This window comes from Protomyctophum bolini (assembly GCF_963924005.1).
Source record: "Protomyctophum bolini genome assembly, chromosome: 20".
Lineage (NCBI taxonomy): Eukaryota > Metazoa > Chordata > Actinopteri > Myctophiformes > Myctophidae > Protomyctophum > Protomyctophum bolini.
Genome location: NC_137881.1, coordinates 22,266,815 through 22,287,610, shown reverse-complemented (window position 1 = coordinate 22,287,610; position 20,796 = coordinate 22,266,815). Strand labels below are relative to the sequence as shown.

The following is a 20,796-nucleotide window of genomic DNA, read 5'->3' as shown; positions in this document are numbered from 1 at the left end:
GTTTTTTCCCCCCGCTATATTTGATTGTGATTGGATGCTGTGGATCTACAGCTGTGTGGCTACCTACTTTTAGCAGAAGCCTGAAGGTCTTTGACCGAAATGTGGCCTAATAAAAGTGTTCATATTGCAAGTACAGACGGTGTGCAGGTCTTTGTAAACTTTATGTGCATTTTATGTATACTTTGATCCCTGCCTACGCACCCGTCTCTGAGCCTAACAGCTGTGCATAAGACTTTGTTGCCCGCTATATTTGAATTGAAATCCTGAATAATTTTTGTGCTGAAAAGTAACGTCTTTTTTTTAATATAAAATGCATTTTGTTAGTTATGTTAACTTGAACTATTTTGGCTGGTGATGGTCGTTGAAATGCCTGATTTATACTCGGCTGAAAATAGCAGATCTACAAGCTCACAACGTTGTGAGTTTGTACATGTACACAGCTATTTTCGGAGTGTGACGCCAGCAAACAACCAAGCATGAAATGACTTGTCTTTTAGTTCTACTGGATCTCTTCTCACTAGTCCCTGCCTAACATTTTTGTCTGGTGACAATTACGTAATTGTCAGTATATTTAGTCATAGTTTTAATCATCAAAGCTTAGTTTTCGTCAGTGAAAAAGGTAGTTGAGAAACAAAAGTAACACTGGTTCTCAGACCTTTTCATGTCAAGGACACGTTTATCTCAAAGGTATTGCGTTCATTTTGGTGCCGTGTGACTTTGCTCCTGCAATACTACAGACAGCTAGTCTGCAATATTGCAGGAGCAAAGTCACACGCTGCTTGCACAGCTAGTGCAAGCATGACAAAGAATCTGAGATCACAAACCTCCCAGAAGCAGAGCATAAGTTATAGAGTTAAGCATCAACATATAGAACCCTTCAGGACACGACTAGAGTACAGGATCAGGAGCGGCATTGGCTGCTCGGTCCCGTCCCACTTCGCTAAACCACACCTCAGAAGCGATTGTCCAATGCCAATCCAAATAGCTGCTAAACTGGCAACCGTTGCTAAGCTGGCAAGCTCACCTCATACTGTAGCTGTCAGTGTTATTCTGCGTGGCAGTGTTGTTGTGTTGAACACATACACAGCTTAACATCGGAAAGTTACATGACTCACCCACCCAGGTGATGGCAATAATACTAATCACTGTAGTCTTACCGTAGCCTGGCTAATAAGCCAGGCAGGCAATTATTTTTGCCAATGGCTGATTTGGTCTGGCTTATTAGCCAGGCTAGTCTTATACCGTGCATTACATGAAAATCCTGTCGGACGTTAAAGTTGATTGAGTTGGATACTGTTTCTCCCTCCTCGTATTTCTAGTTTATTGATGTCCAGCCCATTTTTCCTGTGCACAGCCTACTGCAGGACTATACATTTAGAAGACATTTTGAAGCTACTGAAATGATGCATTAGTTGAAAGTTATGCATCACTGCCGAAGGGGACCGTCCACCCCCAAACCACCCTATAACCCCCACTGCAACCTCAATAAATGTCATAACATCAGCACAAGCAGGTTTGTTTGAAATAGTTTTACAGCCTTCATCCAGATGTATGCAGTGGTGGTCACAAAGCTTTTACTCGAGTAAAAGCACCAAACTGCAATGTAGAAGTACCAAGTTACAAGTAAAAGTACGGAATTCAAAATGTACTTGTGTAAAAGTAGTTGTAAAGCAAAATATGGAAAGTAGAAACTTAATTTCACAAGTTTCAAATGTGAAAGTAGCCAATCTACTGTACAAGCTCACAATGTGTCGCACTGTGAGATCGGCCTTGGAACGCCTCACAATGCGAGGCGTTCCGGGATCCGCCTCGGGATCCTCCAGGAGGAAGTTACTAATGTTGCTCTGGAGAGGGAAGTTTGGAGCTCTCTGGTGGAGCTGTTGCCCCGCCACCCGACTACGGATAAGCGGTTGAAGATGGATGGAGTATTTCCAATGTTTACATTAAACATTACACTACATCTCAGAGGAAAATATTGTACCAGTTCCTCCACTACAGTTATTTGGGATTAGGGTTAACTTACTAGTCACTTTTGACTATTATTACAAAACAACTTCTTGTGTGTTTGTGCACGTGTGTGTGTCTATGCATGTGTGTGTGTGTGTGTGTGTGTGTGTGTGTGTGTGTGTGTGTGTGTGTGTGTGTTGCACGGCGAAGGAAGCAGCAACTCTCGGGTCAAAAGCGGGTCACCCCCCCACCACCACCCTTTTAACGTTTATCGTTCTACAAAACTCCTGCCTCTTAAAAATGGAAGGAGGGGATGGTTTTGCGAGCCGCCGAGCGGAGGTCCAGGTGGGGAGAGAGAAAAGCAAGTCCCTATATGGGGGGGAAAAGGCTGCTAGTGCAGGAATGAACCGAAATAAACTGTCCTTCTGCCAAGGCTCCATGGGTAAATACATTAGCATCGTGCTCTCCTCTCCTCTTTTATGTGTGTGTGTGTGTGTGTGTGTGTGTGTGTGTGTGTGTGTGTGTGTGTGTGTGTGTGTGTGTGTGTGTGTGTGTGTGTGTGTGTGTGTGTGTGTGTGTGTGTGTGTGTGTCTGTGTGTGTGTGTGTGTGTGTGCGCGTGCGTGCGTGCGTGCGTGCGCGCGTGCGTGCGTGTGTGTGTGTGTTGGTTGCCCTGACGTTTTAAAACAGGGCTGCTCATTGTTAATGGCTTAATTGATGGGAGTGAGTGGAGGGGGAAACTGATATACATGCAGGAAACACACACACACACACACACACACACAAACTGTACACGCATTGAGCGAGCAAGACCTTTGGGTGTGCACGAGCCACGCTCACACGGCAGTGTGGGCACGTACATGGACACTCAATACACTTTTCCACCCCTCTGTGCACACACACACATACACGCGCGTGCGTGCACATGCACACTTCGCCTCCCCTCTGAGGTTAGGTTTATATGAATACAAGCCATTCCAGGGGGCTCAGTTTGTGTTTGGTGTTACTGGAGCTTAATAGCATTAAGCTAACCGCGGCCCATGTCGTACCCTAATGTCTCTCTGCTTAGAAAAATAACCCGCGGTCCATATAATTCTCCACAGCGCTGCTGGTGGACAAAGTATACTCAAACCCCAGTTGCTTGAGTAAAAGTATAGATCGCCTGGTCAAATATTTCTTAACTGCAAGTGAAAGTTGCTCAGTACAATTTGTATTTCGGTTAAAGTTCTGGAGTACTATACTTAAAAAAATATATATATATATTCAGTGTGCATTTTTTTAATAGCGTCTTTGTCACCTCATACTGTATGTCCGAAATGGTTACTTTTTAGGGGAGTGCTAGTGCCAGCTGACCAGGGGGAAGCAGTACAGAGGCCAGGATTACTGCATGTTTTTTGTGAGGGTACCTACCCTGGGGGACACCATGCAAACTCCTCATAGAAAGGCCCTTTCGCTATAACCCCACCTAGGTTAACTTATGGGCACTGGTGACGCAGAGGAGATAACAAGCCCACAGCGTCCCCCCGGCAGGAATCGAACCCGTGACCTCCTAGCTGTGAGGCGTGACAGCGCTACCTGTCGCGTGCTCCTTAAAACTGTTTTGTTGAGTTGCATTGGTGCTTCATTGAAGTGTGAGGAGAGAAAATAAATGCAATCACCAATCAAGCCAAATTCAACAATCTCAGAGTTAAGTAAACACTGAGGATTATTTTAATGTGTATAGGCAGGTTTATGGTCCTTCTCCATCCAGTATGATAAAGTCCTGGCTCAGCCAAGATGTATGGGCTGTGATCATTTGGTTTCATTTTACGCTCTCAAGAGTAAAATATCTACATATAAGGGTCCATATACGTTCCCCTAAATTATTCTTAATCATCTGCATTGATTAATTTACAAGAAGTCTATGCAATTTGAGAATGTAAAATAAGTGTTATTTTCATCGGCCCTTTGCCTGTTATCTCTCCTATGGCACAACATCAATGCAGTGTGGAATCTTATCCAACAACAACAAAATAGCATTGCGTCTGAGAGGCTAAATGTCATCAAATGGTGGTCTGTGGCTCAAATGGCAAATAAATAATAGACTTACTTGCTTTACAGTATGCCTGGGCATACGGTTCTGGGCCAGTTTCTCCAGCTGTCCCCATGCATGGCCAGATCTCTTCACATCTGCATCACCAGTGTTTGGTGGTCTTCTCCCTTGTGGGTTACAGAATAAATGATGGCCCTTGATATGAAAAGGGTTGTAAAAGTAGGAAGACTAAAGCGTTGTGCCGTAACTGTCCTCCACAGAACTTCTCCAGTGTGTTCCACATGGACTACGAGGAGCTGCTAGAGGGTCTGGATGTCCCCAAAAGGTAAGACCGCACCTACACCTGCAACCCCAAACGTGATATATTAAAATCTGTTAAAGGTATTGGGTTTCTTTGGTTAAAATAGAGTGTCTCATAAGTAAAACTCATGTCTGGGGTGGGTCACTTATAACCTAGAAGTAAAACCTTTACATTCCAACTCTGAGAGTGCAACATGTGATGGGCCAAAATGGGTTCCGTTTAGCCATTTTGTACACTCAGCTTTACAGACATGTAAGGGTCCATTTAGACACCCCCACTTAGAGGACCTCCATGTTGACCCCCACATGAAACCCTATAGCTTCTTCATTCTGGGGGCGAGCAAAGAACCTGCCTATAAAATAGCCGATCTGTAAAGCTCACAATCGCAGATCGGGCAGAGATTTGGTGTAGATCGTGGAGGGAAAACATTTAGGTGGCCTAGTATAGAGCCACGAGGTACAGTATGTCAGTCAACTAAGTAGCCTATATGTATTTTGCCACACATTTTTAAGGGGTGAGAGAGCTGTAAATTGTTCGTTATTGGCCCGTGGATCTGAAGCAAAGATTTGTGTTAAAAAAAAGATCGCTTAGAGAGAAAGAGAAAGAGAGAGATGAAGAGAGAGAGAGAGAGAAAAACATAATAAAAAACAAGCGCCCCGACATAAAGTGAATATATTGCCAGTGTCAGTGTGTAAGCCAGACAGGCGTCATCACGGAGCCAATGATCCCTTTAAGCTGAACTGACAGTGAACGAAGACAGAGAGAGAGAGAGAGAGAGAGTTGGGCCCTGAACTCGTTACGCTCGCACATGATTTCAACTCTCTGAGGATGAGGGGTGAAGTAACCCACGTCCCCTCCCCTCCATGCATGGTCAGAGCCTCACCGATATGAGGGGCACGTCCCCTCCCCTCCATGCATGGTCAGAGCCTCACCGATATGAGGGGTGAAGGAATCCTCTTATCTACAACTTTTTTTGTGTGTTTTTTCGTAACTCAACGCCCTATACTTGATCACACGACGGTCGGTGTCACGCAAAACCATCGGACGCAGCAGATCTGCAAGCTCAAAAATGCATGGCTTTGCACTGCGTTTTGAGCTCGCAGATCTGCTACTTTTGATGTTTTAGAATTTGAACCCTGAAACGTCACAGTTTCAGACGAAAATAAATGCTTAAGAAGTGGTGAGCACAGCAGATCTGCAATCTCACGACACGTCACGGCGCGACATGTCGTGAGCCACACAGCCTGCAGTCGCAGAGAGACGTACGTACGAACTGTATGCTCGATCCGCTGCAGCTGCAGATACGGATGCTATATGGGTTTAAAGTGGTGGAGGCTCACCTGACGACCTCCTCAATCACTGTCTAGTTTTACGGCTGCGGAGGAGAGGGAGGAGGAGGGGGGGGGAGTGGGGTGCTGCTTGTTTGGTTGGGTGTTTTTCCCCAGCTGTCCTTGGAGGTCGTCCCAGAACACGGTCTAACGTGCGTCACGCGGGCTCGCCAACGGCCTCGTTTTGAAGCGGGAGGCCAGCCGAATGATGTCCAGCTAGCGCAGCGAACGTTTGTCTTTTATGGTGGTTGACAGCTCTATTAGTTGCACATGTTGGAGCTACAGTCCACAACGTGCGAGTGCGTGTTTGTGTGCGTGCGTATCCGTGTTAGTGTGCGTGTGTGTGCAGTGTGCACCTGCATGTGTTACTAGACTTGTGAAGGCCAAATGTCCCAGCGAGTATAGTAGGATTAGAGAAATAGACATTGTGACAATTCTCCTTGTTCCGCTCAACAGAAATAGTTAAATATGACTTGGGGGAGTCAGATGTACAATTACATGTGTGTGAGTGCGTGTATACATACAATTGTCTGCATACGTGCGTATACTTAATTGTTTTTCTGTACATGTTCCTATGCGGTACTCAGCATAGACATGGTTGTTTATGGTACAAGATTTACACGTTAAGGGATGTTCAGCTGAGGAGCGACACAACGCCTGCGTTAGGGTTAGAGCTTGTAGATCTGCTACTTTGGCTAATTTGAATCCTGTAAACTTTGTTTAAAACAGTTTTGGACATACAGTATGAGGTTAACACCCGTCAGAGATGGTATTAAACTTCAATACGCTTGCTCTCTGAAAAAGCTATTTTATGGTTAGGATCAGGCATTTACAGTAGATATTATTTACATTTTATTACCTGAGGATTAGCTCGTGTGATATCACAGATTAGCTGTGCAACATACACAATTAACATACATGTGTGCGAGTTAGCTTGAAGCGAATGAGAAACAGACAGACTGATTAGTGGGAGAATATATCTTAACTGTAAAGTCTGTAATCCACGTCTGTAATCCACGTAACTTGAGAAGCGTTCGCCCCACCGACTTCAAATGGCTCTGCACCGGGCCCCTGCCCAGAGTCCATATATGGAGCTGGTCTGACCTCACAACACTCCATATTTGGGCATGCCTGACACGGAACTCCATAAGCTGGCCTGTTCTGACATTCCCAACACTCCTGACACAGAACTCCATATATAGGAATAAAGGGACACAGAGAGACACCTACAGAAATGCAATCATTCCAATTAGGCCAGTGGCCAACGGGAACCGCCGTAGAGGCCCCACGGGCACCTATGAATTAAATATTAGCGAATTAATGGGGGGTCCGGGGAGAGATAATCAGATGTAGCCTCCTGACTTCTGTGGCTCCATGAACTATCGCTGCGCGGGATTTTGTGTACCATATGTTTGTGCATTATGTGTGGGGGGATGAAAGAGGACAAAAGCTGATTTTACTGTATATTTTATCCTCCTGGAAGTATTTATTCAGTGTTCAATCTGTGGGAAAAGCTTTGATGCCGCTTGTTTATCAGGAGGACCTCTGATGTCGTGGTACAAAAACCAAATCAGGCCTGTGTTATGGCCCCTACACACTGTAGGCGTTTAAAAGTTGTCGGCGAGTCATCAGATCGTTGTGCATTTCACACTGCAGGAGTCTTTTTTTTTAAATCGGCTGTCATTATGGCTTTCACACTAAACGATTGATCGCCGACCAGGGATCACACACTGCAAGAGTTCACCAAGATGCGATCCAGACCCGATACATATAGGCTACATCATTTGTTTTTTATTCCAATTAATTTTGACATGCACATGCAGGATGCCGTGATAAAAGCGCGAGACCCACACAGGGCGCATCTCTCTCTCTCTCTCTCTCTCTCTCTCTCTCTCTCTCTCTCTCTCTCTCTGCGTGCACGCCACACACACAGGAATAGCCAGGCTACACAGGGCGACATGTTTGTGATAGCGCTATAGCGAGACAGGGCGTTATACTTCACCAAATATCAAACGTGCTAGATATTCAAGGTCCCTTTTAATGGTATAAAACACGACTGCTAAAATCCACTTTTTGACAGCAGCTGTTGCTAGGCAACGCCTTGCTGAGCGCTCTCGGACATGTTTTGCATGAACGCGCTGCCATTCACTACCTTGTTTACGGGCCGTCAAAACTTGCTATTATCTCTAAATCTCCGGCGCTCTCCATGATTTTGTGTCCTGTCCTGATTTCTGACTTAACCAAGGAATATTAACACTTCTAAAGAGAGATCAGACTTATTAGCGCAAGGTATAATGGAACTACTTATACCTCCCAGTTTTGGGGGGAAATGGAAGGCGGGCTTTTCAGAGTAAAATCTCCCTCATCTGCTGGACACTAGCGCCTTTATTTTGAAAAATTCAGGGGGCATAAAAAGTGTTAAAATGTTTCTGAAAAAACTTCAATATTCCAAGAAAGTTTGCCCAAGACCCAAACTAGTGAAAATAGCAGATCTACAAGCGCACAACGTTTTTTTAATTTTTATGTAGAATACGGAAAAGAGGAGATATTTACCAAAAGATAGGTCCCACTGTTTGGGAAACTTTGGGAAAATAGCTTAGTTTTTTATTTCGTTTTTGCCATGCAGTGAAATAAATAACTTGAATAAAGATAATAAATGAAAGACATTTTTACCATAGTTTTAGTTGACAATATCAACATTGGGTGAACTGCATGCCCACCCAGAGCGTTGCTTTGCTCTGTTGTCGTGGGAGTTTCTAAACATCTCTCCTCCCCAGAGAGGCCATGTTGTCAGATTTCTGGGAGGTGATCCGAAGGGAAGAAAGAGACAAAGGTCACGATTAAAATAAAACGCACAAGAAAGAAAATGGAGGGATGGAAAGAATGAGGTAAACAGCCGGAGGATGGAGGGAGGGAGTGATGGAAAGAGGGGAAGGATGTCACGATGAAAAAAGATGATATAAACCAGGGTTGTGGGGATTGAGGAGAGGAGGGACGCACCAACTACAACAATATACAACCTAACGACTGTTCCTTTAACTCTGAAAGTACAAAAAGTAGAGGCCGTGCTTGTCGGTTGAAACTTCAATGTGAAGTTCAAAGACACCCACTCGACAAAGTGCATGAATACATAAATACATCTTTCTCTCAACCCAGGCATCTTCTTCCAGGAACTTGAGTTTGCATTCATGTGTACGTGTGTGCGTGCGTGTGTGTGTGTGTGTGCGTGCGTGCGTGCATGCCGTGCACCCAGCAATGACCATTGATCTTGGGAAGGCGGCAGGAATATGGAATTAGCCCTCTGCTAAACTCCACCCCAAAAGCGATTGTCCAGTGCCAATCAAATAGTTTAGCAACCGTTGCTAAGGATGGTAAGCTTTCGTCACCTCATACCTGTCAATGTTACTTTGCATGGCTGACTGTGTTGTTGAACACATACTGTACGCAGCTTAACGTCGGCAAAGTTACACGTCTGCCTCACCCAGGTGATGGGAATAATACTAATCGCTATACCGTCCATTGCATGAAAACTCCTGTCGGTTGACTGTTGAACAAGTTGATTGTTGGATACTGTTTCTCCCTCTTATAATGTCCTCGTATTTCTAGTTTATTGAAATAATGTCATGCACAGTTCCAGTGCAAAGCCTACTGCAGGCCTTGTTGACTAGATTTAGAAGACATTTTGAAGCTCTGTGGCTACTGAAACGATTGATTATTTATATGGAGAAATCCCGTAATTTAACGTGCATCCCAATGGGTGAGAAGGACAGCTTGCCATTGCAGAGTGGAGTGGGTGGGGCTTAGCGAAGGGCTAATTATGGGCAGAGCGGTTCAGAATGTGAGGTCGGCTCAACTCACTTCAGGAGGTTAGCTTTGACTATAGGGTGAACCACGTGGTACTGTACTTTATTGTATACTTTACACCACTACCACTACCACTTAAGTACAATTTTGATGTATCTGTACTTGAGTATTTCCAATTTCCAATGCTTTTCCTTCTACTCCACCACATTTCAGAGGCAATTATTATATTTTTACTCATTATTACAGAACATACATTCAGCCCTATACACATTTTGGCCATTTGAAAACAGCCAATCCATTGCAATGCGACACATTGTGAGCTTGTAGATCTGATTTTCAAAAGATTTGTATAGATTTGAAAACTTGAAATGGGACATTCTGTACAATTAGTACTTTTACTTTTGGTACTTTAAAGTACATATTGATGCCAATACTTTTGTACTTTTACTCAAGTACATTTTGAATTCTGGACGTTAACTTGTAACAGAGCATTTCTATATTGCTGCAGTAATTGATACTTTTACCTCTTGGTGTTTCAAGCATTATGTTATACTTTAGCTGTTGAAAAATAACAGATCTACAAGCAATCGTGAACATGTGGCACATTTTAAACTCAAATCTTTGCTTCTGGGGGGTCCCAGGAACTACATATTTTCAGATGGGGGTCGGCAGCCAATTACGTATCATTCTGGGGGTCAATAGTTTGAGAACCACTGACATAGAAACATAGGTTTTTTTCAGAAAACTGTCATGATTTAGAAGAGATTTTGTACAATCGTCCTCAGGTCTAAATGTACTAAAAAAGTACATGTAAAACATTGAGTACTTTTCTTCCACCACGGGAACCGCGGGAGGCTTTTTATAGGGACAGGCTGTGGATTCCACAAGTACACGGCCCGCGTCACCGCCCCAAACAGGAAACCATTCGGTCCACTTGATTTGACGTTTTTTAAAGCCTCCACTTCCTGAAACACCAGTCTATTTAATGGACTTCTTTCAGAGAAGACATGCGCCAGTTGCGCTCACACGCCAGCACACACACAGACACACACACACGCACGCACACGCACACGCACACACACACACACACACACACACACACACACACACACACACACACTGCTGGCTGTCGGACAGAAACCCCTCATCTACATATTTGAAAGACTCGCTTTTTTTCTCCTTACATTAACGTCCTACTTGATCACACAGCAGTGTCACACAAAATAGCAGATCTACAAGCTTGAAACGTGGCGAGTTGAGCTTGTAGATCTGCTATATTTTATTTATTTTTTATTTTTTAAATCCTGAAAAATAACAGTTTTGGACATGCTACGTAGGTCATCACGTAATGTCATTTCATGTCATATACATGAGGTCCAGCAACAGTCTTGGTCATATCAGGTCATAGCTGTAGTATGATCATCAAGTACAGGACATTCATTTACGCAGTATTGATACTTATACTTAAGTAAAATAAAAAAGAAAGGAAAAGAAAGTACACGACTGAATTGATGTACTTGAGTTAATTTTTTCACTTTCTCATGTACTGTACCTGAGCCTATGAGTATTCAGTACATATGACAGGCTGGCTCAGAGCCTCATCAGACCACGGGGGCCCGTCACTCATGTCTGTCATCGCCTAATGAGGCCCTTTGTGTTATCTTTAGAACTGTCCAAGTCTGGCCACAAAATCAGCCATAACACCGTCTGATAAATGATGGAAAATGAATACATAAACACGCCAGACGATGAGGCCAATTGAAAAAGCCAGCGGTGGTGGGCTGTTGGCCAGTGTGTGTGCGTGCGTACGTGCATGTGGGTGCGTGCTTGTACTACTCAGTATCAAATTGTGCTTAAAGTACCATTATGTAGAAAGTACCATTTCAGAATGTCTCATTTCAAGTTTTCGAAAATCTTTTGAAAATTGCCGAGCTACAAGCTCACAATGCATCGCACCGAGCTTGTAATGCATATAGGGCTGAAGTGGTTGAATGCATGTTCTGTAATAATACAAATCTACAAAGTAACTAAAGAGAGGTAGTGGAGTAGAAGTAAAAAAGGTATTGCATATTGGAAATACTCGAGTAAAGTACAAATGCCTCAAAATTGTATACTTTTCTAAATCCATTTAGACCTGAGGCCGATTCATGACAAATGTGATGAGGTCAGCACAAATGTGATGAGGTCAGCACACATGTGATGAGGTCAGCACACATGTGATGAGGTCAGCACACATGTGATGAGGTCAGCACACATGTGATGAGGTCAGCACACATGTGATGAGGTCAGCACACATGTGATGAGGTCAGCACAAATGTGATGAGGTCAGCACATTTTGGGCACATTTGGGCAAGCTGGCTATGGCTATTTTTAGCCCAAGGAGTGTTTTTTGTGCAAAACTAATGTTTGGAATGTATTCAGAATCATGAAAACCCCCTAGTTTGACATGCTAAAGCATAAGGAAAGTTACACTATATAGGGCTAGTCCCATTGGCTTAGAGGCCAGCCAATCATGAGAATCTCGCCACTAGACCATGTGACTAGACTAGAAAGTCTGATCATTGGTCAGCTCTGCAAGCTGATCAAAAAATGTAGTCGATGATTTTTAGTCATAGTTTTTGTTGATGAAATTCAAATTTACACTGTTGTGCGCCAGCGTTGCATACTGAAAATAGATGCTCACAAACCTGTGTGTGTGTGTGTATGTGCACGTGAGACCACATTGACGTAAAATGTGCCACAACGGAACCATCTGCGCTCATGCAGATCTGACCACCTCAGCGTGCGTGCGTGCGTGCGTGCACACTTATTGTTTTTGCGTCGCTGTGTGATATGCTAGCAGAGAGCCCACAGGCAGTGGGTGGAATAAGTATAGGCAGCAATACCACCGACGTAGAACTGAAAGTTACTGAAGAAGTTGTGCATTCAAACATTCCACTCGAGTAAAAGCAGAAAAGTATTGGCGTCGCACGGTTGCAGGTAAAGTACCAAATGTATTAAAATTACTGATTATTTATGCACAATGCCCCATTTCAAAAGTATTTTATCAATCTTCTGAAAGAGATTGCTTGCAGAGAGGTTGCTTGCAAATGGTCAATGTATATTTTATTTTGTAATAATACAAATAAAAAAAATTGTCGTCCCGGCAGAGAGCTGGGTCTGGGGTTGAAAACTTCACGACTAATTATATCAACATGTTCCATGCAGCCTGGCCTCAACACAGTGTGGAAAAAGTACTCACATCCTTTTTTACTTAAGTAAAAGTATCAATATGGCAATGTAGCTAATACTCTGTTACAAGCAAAAGCCAAGAATTTAATTTGCTTAACCACTTGAGGAACAGGGGTATCCCCCTCTCTGTCAGCTATATTAAACATGTCAGCTATATTAAAGAAAATCACTTACCCGACCATTAAAGGCTTTTAATTCAGGAATTTTACTTGTAACAGAATGTGTCTACATTGTGGTATTGCTACTTTTACTTAAGTAAGTACTTCTCCCAGCGCTGTGGCTCAGGTGCTGAGTGCAGTCTCTGGCCCTCAGGCCTCTCAATCGCACACAGATGTGATACTATTCATTGCAGATGACGGCACGCCGCGTACCATTAGTAATGGCAGCGGTATACTGTATATATATATATATATATATATATATATATATATAGCAGCATGTATGGTAGTAGTCCCTCTGGCAACAGATGACACAGATGTTGACAGATGGACGGACACGTGTGTCGTGTTACGCTCCTGTATAGGGGCTTGCCCAGCAAGCCAAACTAACCAATCACATATTGATTATTCTAAAAAACTATTGATTCTCTGATAAGCAGCAGGCCGGCAGAGCACTAGAGCAAGCAGGAGGCAGCACTGACTGACTGACTGTGGTTATCTTGGTCTAGGAGAGATTGGTTGTTGTTGTAGCGCTGAAGCGATGCGCTGCGCTTGCCTTTTTGATTGGCAGGCAGGCGAATTAAGGAGGAAGGCCGCCGGGGATGTTGTTCGCGTGATGAGTAAATGTACTCAGTTCCCTTCCACCATTGGTTGACACAGATCAACTACATTATGTTCCCATGTGCAGGGAGTGTGACACAGATCAACTACATATATGTTCCCATGTGCAGGGAGTGTGACACAGATCAACTACATATATGTTCCCATGTGCAGGGAGTGTGACACAGATCAACTACATATATGTTCCCATGTGCAGGGAGTGTGACACAGATCAACTACATATATGTTCCCATGTGCAGGGAGTGTGACACAGATCAACTACATATATGTTCCCATGTGCAGGGAGTGTGACACAGATCAACTACATATATATGTTCCCATATGCAGGGAGTGTGACACAGATCAACTACATATATATGTTCCCATGTGCAGGGAGTGTGACACAGATCAACTACATATATATGTTCCCATATGCAGGGAGTGTGACACAGATCAACTACATATATTATGTTCCCATATGCAGGGAGTGTGATACAGATCAACTACATATATGTTCCCATATGCAGGGAGTGTGATACAGATCAACTACATATATGTTCCCATGTGCAGGGAGTGTGACACAGATCAACTACATATATTATGTTCCCATATGCAGGGAGTGTGACACAGATCAACTACATATATTATGTTCCCATATGCAGGGAGTGTGATGTGACGCAGATCAACTACATGTACGCTCAGTACGTGAAGAACACCATGCAGCCTCTGAACATCACTGACGTCACCAAGGACCAGCGCTTCCCCTGGACGGTACGCACGCACGCACGCACCAAGGTTATAATAGTTTAGTTTTAGGTAGTTTTGACCTTTTTTTTTCTCCCAATTCCCAATTTGTTTTGTTTTAAATCGTTTTTAGAGCGGATTTTCTAGTTTATATGTTTGTGAATAGTTTTAGTTTAGTATTTATTAGTTTTAGTGTTACTTTGGCTTATTTGTCAGGTGCAGGATTCAAAAAGGTCAGAGTAAGTAGGCCTATTCTGTAATAAAATCTCCACAAAAAAAATACTGTGTATTCAGTTACTGTTGGTAATAAGAAAAACTATTAAAATGAAGGGCATTTTGTCTATAATTTCAGTTCATTTTAGTGTGTTTTGTAAACACGCGATACACACACACATAACACACACCCTGACTGCCTATCTTGCTTTCTCTCTGCACTTTTTGCCTCGGGTGGATTACAGAACATGACAGTTTTACAGATAGCGCACGTTATAATTGCATCATTTCTTAGGAATGTATATTTGATTGTCCTTCCTCTCTGACAGAGTGAGAACCCAGAGCATCCCAGCAACCAGATCAAGAGTCTGCTCTGCACCCCGATAAGGAACGGAAAGAAAGACAGAGTTATAGGTAAAGAGACCTCTCTTCACTCCCACTCTCTCTCTCTCTCTCTCTCTCTCTCTGTGTGTTAAGAATGCAACCAAGTCTAAAATCAGGCACTGCGACCATCAAGGCCTGCCGAAATCAACAGTAGATGTATTTCAACTAAAGTGTTAAAGTATTTGGTTAAATATTTCAGATGACTAAAATGTGACTAAAACTAAATCAAAATCTGCTGTCAGAAATTCAACAGCTGTCCAGCACTGCAGTGCAGGCTGCAGGCACCACAAAGTGTCTCGTTCATCAGGGCAGGTTGGTGCACCTGCTCTGCAGAATGCAGATATGTTGATGTTCTGTCACTCAGGAGGTCTGAGCCTGCAGGGTCAGACAAAGGTGTGCAGCTGGACAGACGGACGAGCGTCCAAAATGAGACCGAGAGGGAAATGTTTGGGAGAAGGAAAGTCAATAAAAGTTACTGAGTTTCTGGGTGAGACGTTGGCATTTTGACAGGCCATTGGTGTGTTTGTGTGTGTGCGTGTTTGTGTGTGTGCTTGTGTGTGTGTGTGCGCACGCACGTGCGTGTATATTGGATGCTATTCTCCAGTGTTGACGTATCCATTTCTAACATTTTTGGAATGGGTGGCCAGCGTGAACGATGTTATGACACTTGATTCGGGTCGTTAAAAAGAAAAAAGACAGAAAAGGAAAAATGCTTAAATGGCTCAGCGGGGAAATCTGTTGTCATAACATCCAGTGTCCGACCTAGACGATCACCAAAGTTCTTCTCACGACCTCTCACGTGTGTGTGTGTGTGTGTGTGTGTGTGTGTGTGCGTGTGCGTGTGCGTGTGCGTGTGTGTGTGTGTGCAAAACTATACTTTATGTGAGCATCAAATGTATAATATAATGTGGTTAGGATTTGACATTTCAGAGGAGTTATGGTTGATTTATATATACTGTTATCGCACAGCTGGAGATAGCAGGTCCATAAGCACATGGCCATTTGAAATGCCATTTAAATACCATGTTGTTGTTGATGGGCTGAAATGTCTTATCTCCATATTAAAACACAATCCATGCCACCTGTTACATTAGAAACGCTGGCCACGTGCCAGAGATAAGGGACAAATGAAAGAATAGATAACCGTGGGTGTATCCATGTGCACAATATTTGTTTTAACTTTACGTCTTGGCACAGGGAACTGCTTAGAACATAACCTGACGTTCCTGGCACCAATTGGGTTAACTTTTTCTATTGCCCTTGGTCACACTACAGTGTCACACAAAAGCATCAACAGGAGTAGCCTCGGAAACCCAGACGTTTTTATTTCCAGGGAGAAAAGAAAAGTCCACTTCAATTCGGCATAGAGTAGCGCAAACATTGCTCACTCTCTGCTGATTTCTGATTGTCTGCACCTTTGTAAAATTGACATACACACGCACACATGTACACACACACGCTCCTCTCTCTCTCTGTCGCTCTAAGTAATTAGTCTCATGTCGCGCAGCTGCATATATTCTCCCGGCGGATCCTGCCGGGAGCTGCCTATGCCATATAAAGCATAGGTGAGTTCCAGGCTACAACAGGAGCAACTGCACAAGCTAGAATGGTTTTGAGTTTGTAGACCGGTGACAGAGACCATTCAAAAATGATATTCAACAAAAGTGTGCGTGCGTGCGTGCGTGTATGCTGACGTAGGTGTGTGTCAGCTGGTGAACAAGATGGAGGACGGACCGGGCACGCTGAAGGCGTTCAACCGCAACGACGAGCAGTTCCTGGAGGCGTTCGCCATCTTCTGTGGCCTCGGCATCCAGAACACACAGATGTACGAGACTGTGGAGAGAGCCATGGCCAAGCAGGAGGTCACCCTGGAGGTCAGCAATGTCTCTCTCTCTCTCTCTCTCTCTCTCTCTCTCTCTCTCCGTGTGAGGTCAAGCGTTGGCATCAAAATGTACTCTTTAATCAGAATGTCCCATTTCAAGTTTTCAAATAGCAGATCTACAAACTCACAATGTGTCTAATGGCAACGCATTGTGAGCTTGTAGATCGGTTATTTTCAAATGGTCGAAATGTATATAGGGCTGAAGTGGTTAATTAATGTGTGTTTTGTAATAATATTCCAAATGTATGAAATAACTAGACAATTTAGGAGTCAAATGAATGTAGTGGTGTAAATGTACAATATTTGGATGTGAGATTAGTAGTGGAGTAGAAGCAAAAGTATTGGACAAATTGGAAAAACTCAAGTAAAGAAATATAAATACCTCACAATTGAAGTTACTTTCAACCACTGCAAAGTGTGTCATCAGAGACGGCGTTGTTAGTCAAGTCAATATCTTATCAACACAATATGGTGCAATATTGGTGAGCAAAGGTCATGTTTGGCGCGGAGCCTGCAGTACCGCAAGATGTGCATGTTTGCTTGTTTGTACAGATTATGACAGTACTGAAAGGACAGGAAATTGATCAAAGCGAGAGAGAGAGAAGAATGGAGCTGAGGGGACGTTCTAATTCTGTGATTTGAAGCGCCATGCAGTAGTGGTTATCAAAGTGCGGTCCGGGGACCACAGTGCGGTCCTTGGGGGAGCTTACAGCAAAAGTATATAGTTAACATATAGTGTCAAAATCATTTTAATCATTTCTTTCCATTTTTACGTCGGCTATTCGAGAACAGCAGATGTACTGTACAAGTTCCTACATCTGCTGTTTTAGAAAATAGTCTAGTCACTCGTCTATTGTGTGTGTGTGTGTGTGTGTGTGTGCGCGTGTGTGCACGTGTGTGCAGGTGTGTGCAGGTGTGTGTGGACGCGTGCGTGCGTGAGTGCATGCGTGTCATGTATCTCTGTTAGCAAAGCGAACAGGATAGCATGTACCCACTGGAACATCCGGGAAAATGTCAATACTGTAGCCATTAAAACGATAACATCCTCATAACTGTATTGTGTGTGTGTGTGTGTGTGTGTGTGTGTGTGTGTGTGTGTGTGTGCGTGTGCGTGTGTGTGTGCGTGCGTGCGTGCGTGCATTATTACAGGTCCTGTCATATCACGCTTCTGCTGCAGAGGAAGAGACCAGAGCGCTCCAGGTGACAGCGGTAAGTACTCTTTGCATTACACATGCATATGCACACACACACACACATGGTAAATGGTGCATTTATATAGTGCCTTTATCCAAGGTGCTTTACATAGATTGTGCATTACATTCACCCATTCACACACACATTCATACACCGATTCAGTGCTCAAGGACACTTCGACAACTCTGGGGGTTCCTGGGTTCGAGCTGGCAACCTTGCGGTTCCCATCCAGCCACTCTACCCCTGAACCACCGCCGCCCCCACATGCATCAACTTTTGGTGTTTCTCCCACTCTCACCGCTCTGAGCTTGTAGATCTGCTATCTTTGGCTAATGTTCCCCTCAGAATCGCCTAGGCCAGGGATACTAGAGTTCAAGTGGTTAATGTAAATATAACGTCCCTCTCGTGCAAAGATTTGGCGCCCCCTGTTGAAGCCCTTGTAACATAGGATAAAGATGATTGATTTGCAGTAACCTGTCCGTCAATGGATGACCCATGTGACCACATCACTGACCCATGTGACCACATCAATGGATGACCCATGTGACCACATCAATGGATGACCCATGTGGTGACATCACTGTTTCCCCACCTGCATCTTTGGAGATCATGTTGCCTGTGCTTGTTCTTGCGTCACTGGACTCATTTTGTGCCGCGTTTTGAGCTTGTGGATTTGCTACTTTTGATGCCTTTGCATTGAGGTTTATACGTTATAGAGCGTCGCAGATTTCATATATCACGCAATATTTTGGGCCGATCAAATCATTAGAAAGAAGAAAATAAAGGCAGGAGACAACACTATTTGTTTTGTTTTTCTTCTTATAAATTATTTGATCGGCCCAAAACATAGTGTTCATTGTCATGATTTGTCACGATCCGAGTTGGCTTTGTCCGCGGCGTAACCGTCTTTAAATAAATACTTTAAGAAAAGCCTATGGGCAAAATGCATTGGGATTCATTTCCTGGGCCACTCGTCGTTCTGAAAGGGGGTGGGACTGCGACGCTCTATACAGTACAGTACAGTACAGTACAGTACAGTACAGTACAGTACAGTACAGTACAGTACAGTACAGTGGTTCCTAAACGTTGATTGATTGATTGATTTAATTGATAGCAATTGGCTTTCAAAGTCTGCAGGATTGGCCCGTTTTGAACAGTGAAATCTTTCACGCACTTTCCTACTATATGCTGAGGAAGATATCTCACCCTTTTCGCATTCGCATTCATTATAGCGCCATTTTTGCAAAACACATTTTTGGAACAAATAAAATGCCTCAAATCATCCTATTGCCATCAAAGGCAAAGAAGAAATGGCACCCATTTCACATTGGCCTATTATAGCGCCACCAGGAGGCCACAACCGGACCTGGCCTGGTGGAGACCTGTGCTCCGAGGGGCACTTTTTCTAGTTGAACATTTTGTGTGAAAAAAACACTAAAAGTGTGGAGATAAGGGGTTTCTGCCCGACAGCGACAGTGATCATGTCCTGCTTTGACGTTTCTCACACAGCGTGAGGAAGAGTTGCTCTTCTCCTTTTTCATCCAAAGTGGCAGCTTTTCCACCGCAATTTCCCGAGGTCTTTCCTGCAGATTGAAATGCAGCACTTTAGTCTGTTGCTGTTCCTACGGAAAACCTAGAAATCTTTGTGGTTAAGGCAAGCAGCCATTTCTCAATATAGCGTATAGCCTTCCTTCATATCGTCACTTTGATCCTTTTCTCTTGACATCTTGATCCAAAATTGACTTCAAGTGGACCTGCATATGATTTGTATACGTCAGTACACGCGCGCGTGTGGACGCACACACACACACACACACACACACACACACACACACACACACACACACACACACACACCGCTCGCTGCGCTCTCTGTAGTAGTTCTCATGGGCCCAGAAGTCCACCCGTTGCCTAGCGACGGGGGAAGCGACTACTCGGTAAATATAGAGTCAAGATTCTGGGATTGATAGAAATCAACAAAACACGATATTCTCGTGATTGGCACAGGTGGGTTTAGTACCTAAAACTGAGAAATCTCGAGTTTGGTATAGATTGTGTTAAAGGGGCATTCCACTCATTTTCAACATTTTACTATGTCATTAATATACCTTAGAGCTGTTGTGTGGAAATAACAAAAACGTCCCCCCCGTTCTGTGCTTCCTAGTCTGAAAATATTCATTAACATGGTGAAACACATCTTGATGACATCATGATGATTCTGTACTTTACTTGAGTATTAGATTTTTTTGGATACTTTTTACTTGAGTACATTTCTAGGAAGGCCTTTGCGGCCTGTAGAGTGAACACAGCATTAACTCTGGTAGCAGGATAGCATTGTGAAACGTCTTCCAAGTGTCTGCTTTGGGTAGCTTATAGTGATTCGCTTCAATGCAACTGCGACGGTATATTGCTGTCCATCCGGAGAAGAAACGTAGTATAGCTGAAGAACTGCAGGGCCATGCAAAATCTTAAAAGTATGACCTAAATGCATGCCCTCCCCAAGGCTCGCTAAGGCCCTCACTATCTAGGACACAGGGCTAGTTTTCCAGGGCAAAGCCTCCCACAGGACTGCCGGAACACGTTTGACACAGAGTTGACGCAGTGTGGGCATGTTATCTGTCCTGCAGGGCCTCATTTCATTCATCACTGTAACCCTGGGGTGTCCTTATTCTGCACACGTAATGGTAGGCAAAGCAAACATGTTCAAATGTACACAAAACTCACTCTATTCTGACCTTGTGTGTTTTTAAGTGGTGCTATAGCCACTCCTGTGCGGAGCTATGTGTGTATGTGTACGTATGTGTCTGTGCTGTGTGTCTGCGAATTATGATTTGTTGGGTGAAACCAAGCAATTATATGTTAACTCAGCCCAAATGGAATAAATCACAGAGTGCTTGCTCAAAGCGACAATGGTCCATTCATTCATACATTGGAAGGTGAAGTGGCAAACACTAACAGTCAACGCCATGCAGCGTCCTCA

The 20,796-nt window shown here is 43.7% G+C and overlaps 1 protein-coding gene and 1 long non-coding RNA gene across 3 annotated transcripts in view; one reads left to right on the top strand and one right to left on the bottom strand.

The window, feature by feature from the left end:
* LOC308335551 overlaps nucleotides 1-20,796 on the bottom strand; it is a 522,414-nt gene that overhangs the window by 386,514 nt on the left and 115,104 nt on the right. The gene's annotated exons all lie outside the window — the stretch shown is intronic.
* Nucleotides 1-20,796, top strand: part of pde5ab (phosphodiesterase 5A, cGMP-specific, b) — a 103,752-nt gene that overhangs the window by 64,408 nt on the left and 18,548 nt on the right. For both annotated transcript variants that reach the window (XM_080792077.1, XM_080792076.1), the window contains exons 9-13: nucleotides 4,238-4,302; nucleotides 14,062-14,170; nucleotides 14,686-14,770; nucleotides 16,439-16,614; nucleotides 17,772-17,831. In XM_080792077.1, coding sequence (XP_080648203.1) covers nucleotides 4,238-4,302; nucleotides 14,062-14,170; nucleotides 14,686-14,770; nucleotides 16,439-16,614; nucleotides 17,772-17,831 — 495 coding nt within the window. The remainder of the gene's footprint in view (nucleotides 1-4,237; nucleotides 4,303-14,061; nucleotides 14,171-14,685; nucleotides 14,771-16,438; nucleotides 16,615-17,771; nucleotides 17,832-20,796) is intronic.